Source organism: Pezoporus wallicus, unplaced genomic scaffold (assembly GCF_028554395.1).
Source record: "Pezoporus wallicus isolate ANWC-B61680 ecotype Strahan unplaced genomic scaffold, APGP_CSIRO_Pwel_v1 contig_6872, whole genome shotgun sequence".
NCBI lineage: Eukaryota > Metazoa > Chordata > Aves > Psittaciformes > Psittacidae > Pezoporus > Pezoporus wallicus.
The window spans coordinates 126,927-147,113 of record NW_026642757.1 but is presented as its reverse complement, the minus strand read 5'-3'; the positions used below and the strand labels follow the sequence as shown (position 1 = coordinate 147,113).

At 48.0% G+C, this 20,187-nt stretch overlaps 1 protein-coding gene across 1 annotated transcript; it reads left to right on the top strand.

The window, feature by feature from the left end:
- The first annotated feature begins 5,374 nt into the window (after positions 1-5,374).
- NOCT (nocturnin) lies at positions 5,375-14,298 on the top strand. Its single transcript, XM_057432233.1, has 3 exons — positions 5,375-5,622; positions 10,857-11,123; positions 12,176-14,298. The coding sequence occupies exons 1-3, from the start codon at positions 5,424-5,426 to the stop codon at positions 13,009-13,011; spliced, it is 1,302 nt and encodes a 433-aa protein (XP_057288216.1). The 5' UTR covers positions 5,375-5,423; the 3' UTR covers positions 13,012-14,298.
- Positions 14,299-20,187: the final 5,889 nt, after the last annotated feature.

Here is a 20,187-nt window from a genome sequence, read left to right as displayed (position 1 = left end):
TCCACTCTAGGCTTAGCTGCTGGCTCCACTGCTCCAGCCCCTCTTCCATTACAAATTGATTGGCTGGAAACCGAGTGGCAAATTTACTTACCGAGACACCAAGGTACCGTGAAACCAGGGCAGTAAAGCATGACAAACAGAGAAACAGTTGTATTTGCTTCCCAAGATGAATGTTAACTCAGATGCACCTGAGGAGTGCAGTGCCCAGCCAAGGATCCTCAGCACCTCCATGTCAAAGAGAACAGTTCTCTATCACTACCCATCACTTGCTTTTCAAGAGGAGCCCAGACAGCGGCAACATAACCTCCAAAACACCATCACTCAGATATGAAATCTGGTACTCTGATTTATAACCGTTTAGGCCAGGCAGAGAGCAGTATTGCACCCTTACCACTGGAAAACAGCTGAGGCTGCTCAAATGAGGCTGGAAACAGGAAACTGGATTACCTCAAGGGCTTAGACAGCCAGAGGCTGAGATGGTCAGGACCCAAGTGGTCTCCATTACACTTCATTTCTCAGTCTCAAGCCTGCTAATGAGCAACACAATCTGCGCAAACAGCACATATGCTGAGATACCCGGAGCCTAGGCTTGTTTTAGAACATGCTGCAGTCAGGAAGTAGAGATGCTCACCTCTAAAGCCAGGCAGATATTCCCCACCCCAGACCACAGCTGCCCAGTGCACAGAGCAGGAGCACAGGAAGCTCCTTCACCACCCCTTAGCAATGCCAGAATGAGGTTCCATAGCAAAACAATTCAAAGCTAAAAGGAGCAGAGCTAAAGCCCTCTGGAATGGCCCTTCTCACTCTGCCCCTCTCCTCCCAGCTCAAGCCCATCACCCCCCAAGATAGAATTTCAGCCCCTATTTGAAGGTTGTTTTCTTGGTGCAGGAATCAAACACATCATTTTGCAATTGCTGAAAGGGGGAGGAAGAGTGGATCCCAGCCCGACCTCCCTGAGACAGGGAACAGGAGGAGAGAGTAGGAAGAAAGTTCTCTGTACAACCTCTCCCCAAAAAGTGTGCTTCCTCCGACACAATGAAAGTCACTAAACCAGTCTGAGGACATGCTCCTCCCAAAGGAGATCCATTTGCACCTTGAAGGGGAAGGAAAAATGATACTCACACATAGAAGATTCTCTTCATCTTGGCCTATGACACCCTCATCCCCAAAGCAGTCCCTGTGAAGGAAGCTGAACCTTCCACCCTTGGAGCACGTAGCAAAGAGCAGAATTTGCAGGCCACCTCTGGATGGGCAGCAGGGAGAAACACAGCACCAGCTGCAATCGATGGTGCTAATGGGCAACCCCTGTTCCACTCCTCCTGCCTCTAAGTACCAGCGTGCCAGGAAGTAAATCAGCACCAGGAGTTCCACTGATGTGGGCTCTGCAAAAGCATCAATCAGTGCTATACAAACCTCAAGCTCTTCATGGTGCTCATTCTACCTACCTCCTATTTGCCTTATGCTCTCAGTAGAGGCACATGAACCATTCCTGCCCACTAAGGCCTTCAGTACCTGCCAGCAGGTCAGAGGGACCCAGCAGCCCTGCCAGCCCTTGCAGAGCCTGGCCTTTCTAGAGCCCTCTGGAAATCATGTTGCTATCTGGCAGCTTGTTCAGAAGCTACCACCAAAATGCTGGTGGTCACATGAACATCATAAATGGACAGTGTGCCCATTTCTGTCAGAAGGCAGACTAAAGGTTTGAATGGAAGCATTCTCCCTCATGCGCCAAGTGAAAATGAACTATCCTCCTCTTCCTCAGACGCAGGCGAACATGGCAACAAAAGTGTCTGCAGTGGCTATAAGGGGAGCTATTCACACAGCAGCTCCCTTCAACATCACTAGCATTATAAAAGGAAATTAAAATGGCTATGCCCCAAGAAGCTGTGCAGCAGGTCTTCAGAACATAAAGAATTATTCCGAAAGTTATTAAGTGTCAAAGTAGATTCAGAGAGTCACTGAGCAATTCCAGTCAAAGGCTGGCTGACATGGGTAGAAGTCTTGGAAAATTTGATTCAACAGGCAGAAACCTCTTAGGCAGATGCCTACTTCTAAATACGAAGTACTCTATTTAATCACCCACACTGCAGTGTATATTCATATCTGAGATGAAGTGACATGCGTGCTTATTCAACGAGATGCCAGAAGTGTCAATATCGTTCTCTCTCTCCTCCTTAGCCGTGTGGAAGACTTCACCATCTGCTGCTCAAACTTATTGCTACTCATTTCTCAGTGAGACAGATACTAGGTTAAAGTGGCAAAGCTCCACTTTCTAAGCCACTTTACACACTGAAACTCTTGAGAAATCAGAGCGGAGTGGTTTGGAAAGCTATCTCAGCTATGTATGGCAATGCTGCCTATTTTAAATATCCATCCTATGCACTGCTGTCACCTCAGATGAACTTGTTTCAGGGCAGCTTCCCTCAAACCCACAGAGATCCTCATGTATGCCAGCGTCCTGGCTCCCAGCTTCTTCCCACATGCCCAAAACCAAGGTGAGGCTCAGAGGGGAGAGTGGGTGAGCACCTCCAGCCCTGCTGCTTGGGGATAGGGGATGCCCCACAGCAGGGTGATGGTAGGGAAACAAAGAGCTCCTGGGGATGTCATGGCAAAGGGGCATCCCAAGATTGCAATACATCCCATAGGAAAGCAGCTAGCAGCCACCACCCCAGGCAGTAGCTTTCCTTATGGGAGGAATAAGAAGGTGCTGAAATGCCTGTGCACCGTGAAGTTATAAACCTCTGTGCTGCACAGAGGCAAACTGCCCATTTTCTTTTCCTGTTAATCTACTATGGTATTTCAGTAATTACAGTCCATCCCCCCCAGGATCACAGTCTTCTTTCAGATGATGCTTTTTCAAGCTGAAAATGCTGGCAGTGTGACGGCAGCAGTTTCAAACGCAGCACAAGCGCTTTCCCGACACAGGGACGATTGGTCAGAAGGAGCTGAATGAACAATGAGGTGGAAGGATCATTATTCTCAGCTCATTGTTAATTCCAAGGAAGTGGAGTTTGTGAGATCACTGGGTTTACTACATGCTGGGAAAATGTTAGTCATACATGTACTTTTTAATTAGTAACACAGTTCCGCTGGGCCTGGGATTTCCACAGCACTGAAAAAGGACTAAGAGTCTGTCCACTAATCAGGATGTTTGAAACGTCAGCATCTCCAAGGTAAGAGCAGGTCACAAAGTTAGCAAAAAAATACTTCTCTCAGTCTGTGCAGACTCTAACCTGAACCCATTCTCTCCCTTTGATGCTGGTCTCAGCTAACTGGAAACAGCCAGATGTGCATGGGATAGCTGAGACTGCTTTACAAAGAAACTTCTAAGTCACTTGTAGCTAAAATTAACTGCATCTTTTGTTTATTTTCAGAAGGATTTCAGGCTATTAGGACTTTTGAATCATCCTGAGAGAGGCCAAGTAAGCACTGATTCATACCTCAGACCTAACCTACCATTCTTCCCAAATCCCAAGGACAAAGTGCTAGGTGTGGAAAACAGCTTCATGCAGCATCAGTAACTTCTTTCAAAAACACCTTCATTTCTGTCACACTGGCTTGCTCACACACAGTTTAGGAAAGCCAACACCCAAAACAGCAGCGAAAAGCACGTTCAGAACAGTGGCGAGCAGGAAACCTCTCCCTCCTCCTTCCCGAAGGTCACATGAGGAGGCAGCTTGGCCTAAACCCAGCTACTCATCAGAGTAATAAACTGAATAATACACATATCATACCTCCCACTCATTAGTTACTTAACAACCGCTGAGCTCTCTGGCCAGCAAGCAGCCCCATGAAACTCCTGCTAGAGCAGGAGGCTGAGCAGCAAGGTCTGGGGCAAACAGTTCTCCTGTGGGGCAGGAGAAGCAGCATGAAGAGTCATCAGGCTAAGACGTACCTGAATGTCAGCAGTCACCTGAGAGGAGCTGAGGACATGGAGCTCAGAAACAAGGCCCAGCTGCCTCGCCTCCTGAGCAGGACCACAAAGTCAGCCAGCAGCTTCCCCATCACCAAGTGTGTCATCTGTCAGCTGTGTTGTGTCAGATAATACACCAAAAACTGGGTTACCTATCCCTAATGCCACTGCTGTTACATAGTTTCTTTGCCAAATCCTGCTAGAAATGGCAGGGCTGTTAGGCTAGCTCATGGATTACCTGGATCACCAACCATTCCCTCCTTCCAGAAGCTTCTGTCTTCTAAAAAGCGGTTTGAAAAGAAGCTGATTACAGATGACTATGCGTAACAGGCATGGAAACAAACTTTGAAGTCATGAGTTTGCCCTTCTGCTAAGGGTGCCCCGACTTGAGAGCAGACAAGCCCAGTCAGGCACCAAGTCTGGTCAGCAAGGAACCAGGGCTCACAGCTTTGCATAGCAATCAAGCCTCTGTCTCTACCATGCAGCGTTAAAGCAAAGATGGTATGAATCAGAACCGAGATCTGCAAGGAGCGGAGAAGTCAGAGGAAAACAGGAATGAGGGGTGAGGAGAGGGTCAGGCAGACTGGGGTTGACACCACGCTGCCTGCCTGGCCTAACTCCCTCCTGTATCCAAGGGATCTCTGTATTTCATCAAACACATAAAATACTCAACATTGTCAAAGTCACATTTCCACGGGAGCTAGCGCTGAAGGACCCACAATACAACCGTGCGGCTGGGGAAGCATCCTTCCTGCTTCCCTTCCTCCCTCTCTTCCCCCTCTCCTCTTTCTTTCCTCCCTCTTTTCCTTCTTTACTCCTTTCCCTCCATTCTCCCTTTTCTTTCCTCCCTCTCCCCTCATGGCTCTGCACGTGCGCACTTGCACTGATGGCGAGGCAGCCCGGCGCCGCTCCCGCGTGACGCACCACCGCACGTCACCACTCTCGCCTCACACGGCGACGTGCGGGATCCCCGCGCTACCACCCGCGTGGAGCCCCGCGCTCCCAGGCCCACGGCCGAGCCAGCCCGAGCAACCCCCATCGGCGGGGAAGGGAGGGGAGGAAGAAGCGGGCGGCGGAGAGCCCACGGGACACCGACCCCCGCGCCGTGACGTCCGTGGGAACCGCACGCTCCCCTCTCTGACGTCAGCAGCGGAAAACCGCCGCTGGGCGATACCACTCCTCGCCGGGGTCGGGGGGTGTGTGTCGGGAGCGCATCCAGTGTACTCGGCCTTCCCGGCGCAGCGCGCCAAGCCCGCGGCAGCGGGAGGCGGGGAGCGGCCGCAGGAGGTGCCACCCCGCAGTCCCAGCGGGTGGGTTTAGCGCGGGCGGCGGCGGCACCCGTGCTGGGTCCATCCCCTACTCCCCCCCCTTGCGGATGGTAGGTCCCGGATGTACCGGCCGCGCGGGGAGCCGCCGCAGCCGCCTCTATAAGCGCCGCCGCGGGGCGGGTGCGGAGCTGCTGCTCGACTCGTCCCGTCCGGTCCCGCTCCGCTCCGCCCACCCTGTCGGGAGCATGTACCAGGGCCCTGCGCGCTGCCTGTGCTCGGCGCTGCCCGCCCTTTCCTGCGCACCCGTCGCGGCTGCCTCGGTCACCCTCCTGCCGCCGCGGCCCCGAGCACCCCCGCCGCCCCTCGGCCCCGCCGCCCCGCGGGCAACAGCCGCAGTAGCAGCGGCGGGAGGCCCGTCCGCCCCGGGGGCGCCTCCCCGCACAGGTAGGTACCAGGGGAGAGAGGTGTGAGGCAGCCCTGGGGCGTGTCTGCGGGAACTGGGGCGGAGGGGGGGGGGGTACAGCGGGAGCGCTCGCTCAGGTAACTAGCCCCGGAGCCCGGGGGGGGACGGGAACGCGTGGACTACATTGCCATGCGTGCAATACCCTGAAGCTTCAAGTGGCCCTGCAGTGCTAAGGCAGCAGCCGTGGCTTACGCTCATAGGCGTGAGTGAGTGCCATCGGTGACAAGCTGACAGGCGCTGCTGCACAGCCCAGAAACGAGGGGTTCAGCCAGGGCCAGGTGCCCAAGTGCAGCTGGCTGCATGAGATGATCCCAGGTACTCGTTGGGGGACTCGCTTGGTGTCCCAAGGCCTTTATCCTGCTGTCAGAGGTGTGCTGTTGGCTGACTGAGCTGCTCCCTCCTCCTCCAGTGTTGCACTCTGTAGTGTAGGATATACTTGACTCACAGTGGTTTGTTTTTTTTTCTACTAGAGACAGTGGGAAAAGCCCAGGTTACCCTCAGGCAGGCAAAGGCAGTGATGCTAAACCATCAGGCTCCTGCTTGCCTGTACCGTTAAATGATTATGTCCCGTTTTTCATTCCCAAAATGAGACCTGGAAAGTGTTCAAAGTCCCGTGTGTCCTTGGGTGCATGCTCTGCCTGGAGTCCATGTGAGGAAAGCACCTTGGCACGGACCGTGCTCCCTCCCTCCGTCCCTCCTCTGTGCCCGCTGACCTGTGCTGCGGCTTAGAGCAAGCAGTGACACACCTGCCAGGCTTCGGCTGCTCACATTCAGCCTTAAGCCGCGTCTCTTGATGAGCAGCTTGCTTCTGAACATGGCTGAAAACACCCAGAGCAGAGGCTCCCAGTGGAAGCTGGGGCAGTGACCACCTTTGCTCCATCTGCTGCTTTGCAGTAGGAGAGGGAAGATGTCCCTGTGCCAAGTATTGATTCTGTGTATTACTCAGGACAGAATTTGAGGCTCCCTTCTTTTTCTGGTGTTGCCTGTTGATCAGGCAGCACCTCCCTTGCTGTGATGAGCTCTCTGAATCCTTGTGTGAGGGTTCACGCTCCACTGTGCATAAGACTGACCTAGGTGCCAAAATCAGGACTCGGACTTTAAGCAGCAGCAGCTGCAGCTTTGAATGTGGGTGGCCCAGGGCTATTCCATAGCTGCCCCAAACAAGGCTGTATATGTAGCATGATACCCTGTAACATAGGATGTGTCACATGGGGACAGCGTCTGCCAAGTTTCTCCTTGGAACTGGGGTTGCAGTGAGGGCATCTCTGGCTGCCTCAGTAGTGGAGGCTGATGCAACTACAGACCCGGCTGCAGGTGTGGAGGAGCCATTCAATGGGCAGTGAAATGCCTGTGGTGAGCAAGGTGGGGGCTCTTGGCCAGCAGAGGTGCTGGGAGGTAGGAGATGAAAGGAAGGGATACCAGAGTGCTGTTCATCTTACCCAACAGGTAAGGGTACTGGCTGTCATACCCCTCTGCAACTCCCTGGTCTACCTGTGCACTGCAGTCTTCATCTTTGAGGCAAAGTACTTAAAGTCCATGCTTGTTGCCCAGGATCCTAGAAGTTCATCTCATCTGTGCTATTATTGCTGGATGAACAAACTGAGCTTTGCACCCTGTTCTTCTAAAGCTTAATGAATGGTTTAGATTCTTTCCCTGCCCTTACTGTGATGTGGCACCACCCTTGCTGAGAGGTAGGCCTTTTTATTTTAAGCACCTTGAATAGTAGTTGCTGAGCTGGTGCTCCCCATTACAACACTGAACCAAGAGAATTGCCTCCATGTGCAGCACCTACTGCTAAAGTGCAAGCTCAGGAGTCCACTTGTTCCTCTGCGTACACCAGCACAATGGTGTCACAGCGCTGACAGCACTGTCCCAGCAAGTTACAGCTCATTTAACTTGAGCTGTAAGGATCTCAGTGGTGACCTTGTACTTGCCCCGCTGCTGTGGACATGTTAAGCATTACGAAAACAACAAATGGATTTTGTGTTTGGAGTTTCAATGTTCAGGTTGCTGCTCTGGCCCCTGTTCTGCAAAACAGTTCAGCCAGTGCTGTGATGGTTCCAGGACTCTTGGGGACAAAGGATTTGAGCAGTTCATCAGTCATCTTAAGCTGGAGTCCCCCTTCAGCCAAGGACTTCCAAGCCACTTCCAACTGGCCTGAAAGTGTTCCATTTACAGTCCAGGGCCTCTTTCACCCAACATTCCCTGGGCTCTCAAAAGAAGACAGAAAATCCTTTTCCTTCCAGAGACATGACTGACTTTAAAAGCTGTTGAATCTGTGCTGCAGCTGGGCCATAGCACATCCCGTGCAGGTTAGGTTATTCCTGACTCTCCCCAAAGAGCTGGATACCAGAGGGATGATGAGATTTAGACAGCACTTTGTTTGCAGCGTGGCAAATGCATGACTGAACTTAGACTTCATCCTGCTGTAATAGATGTATGCTGCTCAGGGCTTTAGGGTGGACTTTGGGCTCAGGTACATTACACCTAGATTTCCCTTTCAATATTCTCCCTCTGATTCAGGCTAAGCAGTGAGCAGCCAAAGCTCTTGCTAATGGCTTTTTGCAGCAGAATAAGTCTGTTATTCCTTTGGAGAGCTCTGCATGAGCTGTTTTCATCAGTGGCATGGCAGGGGCTGTGCAGAAGCCACTGCCTTCATGTGGGGTTTCCCTCCTGGCACAGTCCTCCTAGCCAGGCACTGGGAAGGGCAGGCGTGCGTATTTGTGGGTAGAGCTGCACATGGTGTAAAGTTTCTGGCTGTACTGAGCTGCTGAGGGCACCCCTGAGGTAGCAGAAAGCACCATGTACTGCTTTCCAGTAGTAAGCACCAGTACAGCTTTCCAGCTGCAGCACTTCACTATGGGTTGTGCCTACCCCAAAAATAGGCAAGAAGCTCCCTTTGGAGCTTTCATTAAAAGCTCCATTGATTTCTTTGGGTTTCTGCATGGCTGCCTGGCAGCTCTGGTAGCGTGTGATCTGGACCCTTCTGTAACCAGCACAGAGCATGCTTTTGTTCCTGCTCCCCATCCTCCTTCACGGCCTATCAGGGCCCTGCTTAGGGATTTCATGTTTGGGCCTCATTCCCTCGCTATTAAATGGCATTTCTTCTACTTCAGCAGTACTTGGCTTCTTGACAAGAATTGTAAACTTGTAAAGGCTGCAGAAACTGAAATGCTTTAAGCACAGTTCCCCAAGAAGGACATTCGTGTTTGTCACCCCAAGCTTACATCTCAGTGTGAGGAACTTCTGGTACTGTAAAAAGATGGAGATGGGGAGATAAGTCCTACATGCAGTTTAAATTCCCGATCTACAACTTTCTTAGACCTGTTCACTGTTCCACTGGCTTACACATACAAAGCTTTTATGAAAACAAGTACTTTTAGCTTCTTTAAAAGTACCTGTTTTCCTAAAGACAAGGACACGAGGCTTCTGCTCAGGTCTTTCTTTTCTCTTTTACTCCTAAGTGTGTTTATTGAACTGTCAAGGCTTCCATCTTCCTGCCTTCCTTCTAGCCAGGTCTGTCCCTATCATGTGTCTGTCACCAGCTCTTACAATTGATAATGCTGCAGTTCACACTAGCAAAGGTTGAGCATGCAGTCGTGTTGGGTAGCACTCCACATCTGCCATGAGATGACAAGTCTTTTCTGCTTCCAAGTAACTGAAATTACAAATAAGCTTGCTAAAACACTGCTGTGGGGCAACAGCCGTGCAACACTGAACTGCTTTTGCTCAAGATTACTTTTGCAAAGCACATTCACAGTAAATAAGTTGAGACAACGATGAAGCCCTGTCAGTGGTGCCTCTTGTGCAAGTGCTGCTCTTCCTGCCCGTGTTTGAAGGGAAACCAAGTGTCCAGACAGGTTACTTGGGCAGAGCACTGAGCATGGAAAAGAGCAGACAGCTTCTTTCCAAGTGCTCCCCATGTGCTGTGGTAGGGGTGGCACTTCAGAGCTAAGCCCTCCTCCCAAGGAAGGGTTGGAAGAGATCTTGGAGTGTGCTTGGCCATGGCAAGGACTTCAGGCAGAGATGTGTTAAGGATGTCATGAACTCTGTGAATTGCCCCACAGCTACCCTGTGCTCTTGACACTAATAGTCTCCTGCGTGCTTGCAGTAAGCAAGCCTCAGGGCATTTACTGCTGCACTGTGCTGCTTGTGCTCTTGTGAAGTGGGAGGAGGTATTTCATAGAACAGTAGTCATGAGAGCTGCTGTCTCAAAGGGGTGGCTCTGCTGCTGACCCCTGCTGAGAGAAGAGGGCTGCAGCCACCTTCTGTGCGTAAACCAAAGGGCAAAACAAGAGTGGGACACAGCATCTGTGGAAGCTGTGACCGAATGTGGGATGGGGGCCCTCCCTGCAGGAGACATGGGGTCAGAGGCTAGGTGCATTAACAGAGAGAGCTGGGGCACAGCTGCTTATTTGCAATGCAAGGATGTGTGCTTAAGATGGCCAAAGGAGATGTGGGGAGGGCTGCTGGACTGCAGGGTGTGCTGGAAGCTGCTGAGCTGGGGTACAGTGTGAAGGACTAAGAGCTGAAGGGAGAAAGGAGGGTGAGGTTGTAGGGCAGCAAAGGGGAGCTGGAGCAAGCCCCTTCATTCCACATCCAAAGGTCTAAGCCAGCAGAAGCATTTGGCCACTCTGTGCTCACTGAAATGTTCGTTGCTGCTTTTGGGGCAAGTGAAGCTGTGATCTGAGTTTGCTATTAAATATTAACCTGAGGGAGTGAGTTGCTGTGCTTGGTGCTCTGCAGGAAGGAAGCCAAGAAGCATCCCAAGTAGGCACAGGGTACTGGGGTGTGTCTCCATTAGAGACATGCTGCACACGAAATAAGGAGCAAGTAGTATTTGTCTACCTGCTGGGCTCCCTCCTCTGAGAGGAGGAAAAAAGTACACTATTCTGCTGCCTACACCACATGCAGAAGTGAATCTTAGCCCTACAGTTCTGGATGAAAAACTCCTTCCCTTAGAAGACGCCTGCACGATGTCTTAAACCAGATCATTTGCACGCTGCAGAAGTTAGCAGCCCCTGGTAATAAGCAAAATCCAATGAAACTCTGGACAGAATTAACCTTATCTCTGCATCCTTCTTATTTTATGTCAGATTCAGGCTCTTTTGCAGAAAGCACACATTGCTGGCACTGTAACAAGGTTATCTACAGGGTACCTAAGTGATGAGAAGAGTCGCAGTGGACATCTCTAACACCGTTTTTTCCCTTCCAGTGTGTTCCATGGGAAACAGCACCAGCCAGCTCTACAGCGCACTCACCAAGACGTTAAGCAGCAGCGCCGTGTCCCAGCACCAGGACTGCCTGGAGCAGCCGGACTCTGCACGGCTGGATCCTATAGACCCCAAGGACCTGCTGCAGGAATGTCAGATGGTTCTGCAGAAACGGCCACCCCGCTTTCAGAGGAACTTTGTGGACCTGAAGAACGCTGCCAGTAACCACCGCCCCATTCGGGTCATGCAGTGGAACATCCTTGCGCAAGGTAGGAGATGCCTCTAAGCTCAAGGTGTGACCTTGAAACCAAATGCAGCAATGAAAGCCTTTAAATGGAGTTGTGTCTGTGTGGTTAGGCATGACTGGGACTGGCAAAGCAAAGGGTGAGGTGAGCTACATGAGGCTGAGGGTTGGAGGGACATTTTCAGCACTTGGAGTAGTGGCTTGCCTTACATCCTATAGGAAATGAGAAAAAGTCTGTCCTTGCAGCTGTGATGCCAAAGGTAGCCCTGGATGCCTGTCTAAACCTAACACAGTATAGTCAAAAAGCTGTGACCCATCACTCTTAGGTAGCTGGTAACCCCTAGAAAAGACAGACTCATCCTTCCCTAAGGTTTATTATTTGTAGAGCTTCTCTGTAGTGTTCCAATTGATTATTTTTTTTTTTGTAAACTATTCAGAGATTCAGATCTGTTACAGGAATTCTTAATTCTTCAAAATAATATTAAACTGATTTTGTTTTTTTTTTCCTCGGACCCCTAAAATCCAAGCTGTAAATTGACTTATACAACAGCCTCATCTTAAAATCTTTTGGGGTGGGAGATCCCCCATCTAGAGCCTGCCTTAATATTCTGCTGTTAAGTCAGTCCTATCCCACTGCATTTTGTCCTTGGTTTTAAGGTGTGGCGGCCATATGTGGAAACACCACAGAGTAGGGACTGTTGGGAAGGCAGGGAAGGAGTCTAACTTGTAACTGTAAAGGGAACTTAGCTTTCTTTTGGACAGACTTCAGTGTTTTGTGAAGGGGTTCTCAAACCGACTGGCACCCTTAAAGTCAGCAGCTCCTCCTGAGAAACCCATCACCTGCATGAGGGATGTACACATCTTTTACAGAGAAAGCAAAGCCTTGTGTCACTTCCCTTTATAACCTCTTACACCATGACAGACTGACTGGTTTCATATAGGGCTGCAAGCAGCTGCTGCAGGATGGGAGCTGGCTCCTGAGAGCAGAGCCTTACCTCTGCAAAACCTGGAGTAACACAGCCCATTTTAGCTATTGACAACTGTTTATTTTTCTCTTGCTTTCCCTGCTAATGCCAGCTCTGGGTGAAGGCAAAGACAACTTTGTGCAGTGCCCCATGGAAGCTCTGAAATGGGAGGAGAGGAAGTGCCTCATCCTGGAGGAAATCCTTGCGTACAAACCGGACATCTTGTGCCTGCAAGAAGTTGACCACTACTTTGACACCTTTGAACCACTCCTCAGCCGACTGGGCTACCAGTGTACTTTCTTCCCGAAGCCATGGTCCCCATGCCTGGATGTGGAGCAGAACAACGGGCCGGATGGCTGTGCCTTGTTCTTTGTCAAAGACCGCTTTGAGCTCATCAACAGCGCTAACATCCGGCTAACAGCCATGAAGCTGAAAACCAACCAAGTGGCCATAGCTCAGACACTGAAGTGCAACGAAACTGGAAGACTGTTCTGCATTGCCGTCACTCACCTCAAAGCCCGTACGGGCTGGGAGAGGTTTCGGTCTGCGCAGGGCTGTGATCTTCTCCAGAACCTGAAGAGCATCACCCAAGGTGCAAAGATCCCTCTGATCATCTGTGGAGACTTCAATGCGGAGCCAACTGAGGAGGTCTACAAAGAGTTTTCCAACTCTAGCCTCAACCTAAATAGCGCGTACAAGCTGCTGAGCCCTGATGGGCAGTCGGAGCCCCCTTACACCACCTGGAAGATCCGGCCATCGGGGGAGTGCCGGCACACGCTGGATTATATCTGGTATTCCCAGCATGCCTTGATTGTGAACTCAGCCCTGGGCTTGCTGACTGAAGAGCAAATAGGACCCAATAGGCTGCCGTCATTCAATTACCCTTCTGATCACCTATCTCTGGTGTGTGACTTTAGTTTTAATCAAGACCCCGACAGACTGCTGTAATGTGTTGGAATGCCACCTGGTATTGCAGTGTCTTAACTCACCACTGGTTTATTTTAGAGAAGACTTTTGAAGCTGGAAGCTATTGAAGAATGATGAAATACTGTTGACAAAAAATTATTTCAGGCACTTGTTTGGAGTCACATCTGCCTTTCAGTGCTTGTGAATCCGGATCCTCCAAGGGAGGAAGAAAGGAGTCTGTGTTCTCATTGTGGTATGCTTGCCATGTCAGGGTTTGAAAACTAGAAGGCAAATGAGCTTTACCCTTTCACTAACCCTGTGTTTAAGGTTTTAATCCTCTAATGAATGCGGAGGCCTTAGTATTTAAATCAAAACACTTGTGTTTGTAAAACAACTTGCCCTGACAGCATGCTGATTTTATTTATTTCATGTTTAGCTTGTGCAAGTACCAAAGGGAACGAGGCTTGACTACTCAGTGAGATTCTCTTAAATCTTTTTTTGGTCCAATTAATGCGGTTTACACATGAACAAATCCAAGCTCACACTAGTGTTGTCCTCATTTTTACATGACTTGAGATGATGATTTCATTACAAGTGAATGGATAATAGCACAGTGTGAGGAAAGCCCCCTCCAGAAAGAGCAGGTGAAGAAATAAGCAGCTAAGTGTGTCACATAGTAGTATCCTATGAATGTGCATGTGTCCATTGCACACATCCAGCCTGTAGGTATGTATACACAGTGACCCTGACCTCTGTCCCTTCTGTGCTTCCCTCCAGAGGATGCATCTAACCAGGGAGTATTTCCTCCTCTGCTTCAAATACAACTTTTCTAAGTGGTTCAATATTACTGTTTCAGTGAAGGGCCAGTCTTTGTGTTGAAAGACTTTCTTCTATTTATCTTCAGAATCTAAAGCTACACTGGAACCTGTTAGAAGATAAAGTTTATTTATAGAGAAGTGTGTGATCCTGCATCTGACTTGAAATCATACAGCAACAGTGCTCAGGAGCCTCTTTCTGTGGCCCAGGGGAACTCTAGCTAAGCACCTAGGCTACATTAGAGCTGTGTTAGTGTAATAACTCTTGTGCATGGAGTGGTGCTTATTAGCATGACATTGGTATTGCACATATGGGTTGTAAATATGCCACTATGCTGGAAAATGAGGTAGGGAGAGAGGATGAGAAAGAGACAACTGTTGGAGCTGACTGACATGTAGATAGTTGAGAAAGATGAGGCAGAACAAATAAAGCTGTACTTCCATGTCAAGTAAGGCCTGTAGTAACTATTAAATGTTCCAGGTGTTTATTAATAAAAGCCTTTGGCAAAAAAAGTCATGTCTCTGCTGTAATTTTCATTTCCCTGTCATAAGCATGTGACTGCTCAAGCTTCAAGTTAGTGGCCATGCTACCCATGGTCCTTTTCCCCTGGCCCTGCAGTCCTAATCTTACAAGTTGGTACAGCTGCTGTTTCCATGGCAAGTGCTCTTTCTCAGACTTGAAATTCCCGGGTTCCACAGAGCACTTGTAGGAAAGGAGTTACCTTTAGCCATGTTAAGCTGCTCTCTGTCCTAGATAAAGATGAAGCCTAGACTGTTACTGTAAACACTACTCTTTCCAACAGTTGTGTGGAGCATACAACCTGGCCAGTACTGCAAAGCAGGGTGCAGGTATTCCTCCCTGAGGGCTGATAAGCATGCCTAGCAGAGCTGGCTCTTCACAACAGGCAGCTGCATTTGTCACTTTCTTTTAAAACATCATTTGAAGAGCAAGAAATGACACAGGTATGTGCTTTACACAGCCTGTGAACTACTGTATCAGTGTTGCTGGTAAGCCAAATAGAGAATCTGGCAACTAGAAGTCCCAAATTCCCATACAAATGCATTCCCTTTCAGGCAAAAAAATGAAGTGCTGTGTTGCACAGCCATAACACTGCATGTGTTCCTGACTCTTGCAGGATGGTGGCTATACATTTCAAAGCAGAGGATCTGAGGCCTCTCTTACCAGCCTGGAATGCAGGACTCCTTGAGTGAGTGTGGGTTTAAAATTTCCTGGACAGAAAGGATTTTATAGCTAAGGAGCCTGTCTTGCCTGGTGAATACTACAAGGCAGAAGGGGTGGCTCTTTTGGGGGAGATTCTGAACCAGAGATGGAACACTCCAAATGCAGATTTTTAAGCATCCCTGCCATAGACATTACATACTGGCTAGACTGAGACTGCTTCCTTCTCACAGTGCTGGCTGCCCTCAGCTGCAGTCTGAGGGGGTGAGATGCAGTGCTGCTTCTCCCTTGCAGTTATCTTCTCTTAGGATCTTCCCTCAAATGGTCTTGCAAGGAGGAGAAAAAATACAATTGCCCATTAACAAAGGTATCTAGCCATCTGTAGCTAAAGTCATCTAAGAACAACACCCCAATGTGGACCTATAAGATAGTACCTTTAACAAGTCAAATCCTTGCTCATCCACCACAGTCACACCAGAAGCTGGAGTTTCCATTCAGATCCTTTTGGCAGTTTCTAGAAGCAACTACATGTGAGGTAGAAAGCTGTGACTTAAGAGCAAGGGTGATACTGTACTCAGATCTGTATTTGGGGGGAAAAAAGCCCAACAAACACCACAACCCAAAACCAAACAAAAAAACCAACAAACCAACCAAAAAACTCCCACACCACCAAAAAGCCCAGAATTTACCTTTTACTTTTGCAGGAGCAGCTCTGTTTTCCAAGGCCTGCCTAGGGTGCCCATCAATGTGGCACCGTTTCCTCCTGCCAGGGCACAGAGCTGCAGCACTGATTATGGCAGGCTTCAGATAACAGCAGGAGCTAAACTCCCACAGCTACCAAACTGCCACCATCACTCTCTCAGGGTGAGGGTGTTTGGTATCTGGATGGTTCTTAAGTCATTTTACTCAGCCCCTTGTTTTCAGTGCTAACTCTCCTAGCAAAAAAAACAAGCTGTGGAGAAGCAGCATGATCTATGTGATAGTGCCATCACTGCAGAGCTCTCCTGAAGTGCAAAAGGCTGGGATTCTTATTTCACCCTGCACACGTGACAGATGTTCACTGCTGCATATCCTTAAAGGGTAATTTTGAAGGCGAGGGCAGGGTGGAATAACTCTGAAAAGTCTGGGGTCTCTCCCCATCACAAGGCAATTCTTGGTATCATACTCATCCCTGCTATAGCCCAACATTGAATCCTTGCTGCTGTACTTTAATAAGAGGTAGACAAGACACAGAAATTAACTGGTAACTGCCATCAGCTTCACCCTTTTATTCCAGTCCTTGCTATAAAATACATTTTGGAGACAGTCTCTAGTGGAAAACTGAAGTGAAATATTGCTCCTGCTTTGTTTCATGCAGGAAAAGGCTGGCTTACAGCACTAATGCTTTTTGCCTGCTATAATTATCAGTACACTAAATATTCTTAATAGGAAGAAGCAGGAGGGTTTTTAATTTTTTTTCCTATGTGGCAGCATGACTCTTACAGTAAAAATGTTCTCAAAGGTCTTCTTGTGGCTGTCTGCCTTATAAGCACACCAAGGCTAAAAAAGTCTCAACAGATCCCTTGCTTAATCTTGAATAAAAGCTGCGTGAGCTTTAGCAGTGACAGTTTTCCCTTACCCTCAGCTAGCTGAAGGAAGAAATGACCCACTTACTTACTTGCTGAAAGGCAGAAGCTGTCGCAAGCTTATTAAAGCACCATCTCTCCTGGAGAACAATTAGATCAGAAGCAGATAGAATCACTTGGATCTTCTTCACTTAATAAGCTTAACACCTGCTATTTGAATGGTGTCTACAAGGCAGAAACTGAGGTTAGCTTGTTCTGGCTGTGACAGCCATCATGCGTAACAGATCCTTGCTGTAGGTGTCACGGTGAGCAAGAACTGAGGCTTCAGGCACCTGTCCATTTTCCCATTAACTCCTGACTGCCCCTGGCTTACTGATCCTTGATCTGCTCAGATGTAATTCCCAAAAGTCCTAGAGTTGAGAAAATCAATTAGCAAAAGATCCCAGGAGCTCAGCCTTGTCAGCAACACACTTTAGCCAGATCACCTGAGCTGTGTTAAGGCACAGAACCCTTTGCTAAGCAAGACAGACTTGGTCCAAGAGAGAGTAACAAAACCAGTGGTCTCCAGGGTGGGATTCCCTTTTCAACTTTTCTTGCCACAACCCAGAAATGTTTATATTCAGGTCTGAGTTGCAACTCGCAGTTAAGATTTTTTTTGTGGATTACAGTGTTACCCTATCCTATAACCTACTATTGTAGTTACTTGAAACATAAAAATGTTTGTATCTGTAAAGTCAGTGATACTATGCCTGTATTATGTCTGAATGCCTTCTGCCTGAATTGTGCCCTCTTCTCTAGAAAAGTTACACTTGCCAAGGATGAATTAAAAAAAGCTCACATCTAGAAAAGTTACTACTTGCCAAGGATGAATTAAGTCCGGGCTTTTCTACGTGAGCCACCAGCTTCAGGTGTAAAAGCCAATCCCAGTTTCACACATGGACAAAATAAGAGGTTTTTCAATGGGATTGCATAAGGCTAGGAGTATAGCTAGATACGAACTTAAATCGTTTAGTATCCCTTTGTCTGTTTCAGATTTCAAACCTGACTAAAGTTCCCTTTTCCCAAGGTCACATCCTCCGACACCATTAGTAAAACCATTTTTTGTCCACATCATAATTAATTATGTCAGCATAGAGCAGCATGTCGAACAGCAAGCTTGCACAGACCCAGATAAAGATCAAAGACTCAAGTTACACGTGGGAATCTTGCTCCTCTGCCACTTAGCTGTATAAACGCCCAGGAAGAGTCTGCCTCCTGTAAGAAGCATGGCTTGATACCTTGATCACATACCACCTCCAAAGAACAACCGGATCTCAGGACAACTCAAGAGGAACCACATGCACACAAAGCAATGCTGAAGAGCTGTGCTTAAGCAGATACACTGAAATCACTGACACTGTGATTTTTAATTTACCTAGCAGCTAAATTAAAAAGGTGAAGAGAACAAAGACATACATGGAAAGGTTAACAAAAAGCATCTTCACTGTTTAAAGCCGTGTTAAGTACCCTCTCCATTTGAGTTACAGCACATCCTTATGCAGATTGAGATCCACAGCACTTAACTCTGATAAATGTTCCCTGGCAGTTGGTAGCATGCATGCCACTCACCCGGTGGCCAGTGGAGAGAGCCACAGGACCATCGCCAGTCCAGTGGCAAGATGCAGCACCACGGCTGCAAGCTGCTTACCGCAGCAGTAGCAGAGACATGCGCCTTCATTCCTTGTCATTTTTGCCATTACACGATGAAGTCTTGGCTTTAACTTAAGAGGAGGACATCAGCTGGAGATCTTCATCTATTTCCAGGAAGACAGTTTGTCCCCATTTGACTTCCAGTGTATCTAAACTGGGTGTTGGCAAGGTCTCAACTACAAATACTTCAGATAGACATTTCATGCTCTGAGATATAGCACCTTTCATGTAGATCAAATAACAGCCATTTAGAAAAGGGTTTCTTACAGAAAAGACTTAAAAATGTAGGTTTAAAAATGCTATTACTTTTCTCTCTGATTTTTCCTACCTCTCTTCTCACTGCTCCATTTCCCTTTGCCCAGAACATTAGAGCCTCTCAAGACTACCAAATTAGTCAATCCACTTCCCTTTCTGTCCTACCTCTTTCTTGGCAACATAAATCCTCTTCCTTCTACATCACCTCCTGTGAAGGAGTCTTTGTCCTTTGTCCCAGGCCAAGAACACAGCTTATCTGTAAGAACCTCTGCTTCTTTGTGTTAACTGCTGGTGGACAGATTGCTGCCTTCTACACCATGCTTTGTTACCTGCTTCAGTTTGTTCATTCATTCTTAAGCTCTGCTTCCCTGCTTAGAGTATGAAGAAGAATTCCTTTTTCAAAAGACTTTCGAAGTTCCCCACATGCTGGCCTGGCTGTACAGAGCTACTCCCACATTTCTTACCAGTGCTTATTGCTAGAACTCTGTAGAGGTAACTCATTCTTCAGTATTAGAAGTTAAAGGGAAAAAAATAAACTCCAATATAAGTAATTAATTAATGGGGTCTCCTTTATAGTTACTGAAGGGTTCCATTCCAGATCGCCTGAAATTGCTCCTCCAGGCAAGATTTAGATGGTCATTTAAATTATTTCAAGATTACCCAAGATTCTGCTCTTAATACTTTCCAGGGCATCTCACTAGGAGCTGGGAGTGCCACAGGGCACCTGGCTACCCACAAGCTGATGTGCTGCTTTCTCTGGTAACTCTTGCAATGCCAGTGTGGTCCCCATGAAAACAAGGTAAGCTACCTTACATCTATTTTAAGCCAAATTCTTGTACATGGACTGCAGCTACAGAGCAATTTGTGTACTGTGTGTTCTCACCCGAGGTCTACCCTGTAGTAATGTATCATGATACCTGTGACTTCAGTGCAACTATAAACAGAAAACCTATTTAGATACTTACTTTGTTCAGGAAAAAAAAAAAAAAAGTCTACCTAAAGTCACGTATTTCTGCTGAAGCCAAAATATTAAAAGTCGGAAATGTCAATGGCAACTACATAGAAAGGACTACCAGTAAAACTCAGTATTTCTCTTTTCTCACAGTTTCTCCCTACCAATACTTCCAGTTTGCCTCTATGAGAAGAAAGATTTGTACACTGGAGTAGCCTAGTCCTCTTATTTCTACCTTTCCTTTGCAATGCAGCCTTGGGAAATCAAGGTGTGGTTGGAGGAACACGTAGCTCACATAGCTCCAGAACTTACCAATTTGAGTCTCAGTCACTTAAGCAAACAGTCTTCTTTGCATTAAAACAATTTGGGAGCACATACAAAGTTGTGTTTTAATGCAAAGTTGTTAGCTGGAGGGCAGTAACTTCTTAAGCTACTCAAGTTATTCTACAAGCACTCGTATGATTAGCCACAATGTAAGAACACTGCGTATGCCTACTGTCCTAAACAGGCATTACAGAACTAGACCCCTGTCAGAAGTTACCTCACCAGCTACTGCAAGCTTCACAGGTATTTCACTGAAAAATACTTCAGTGTACTGTGTGAGTTGGTCAGCCATGCGCAGTACAGGAGTAGTGAGGAGCTCCAAACTTCCACACTACATCAGCTATCTTATGCTGAATGCCTGGAAGATTTCAAATAAGCAAAGAAGGTGTTTAATAGTTTGAAAGGATAAAGTAAAAAAAAAAAGCAGACCAAACACCA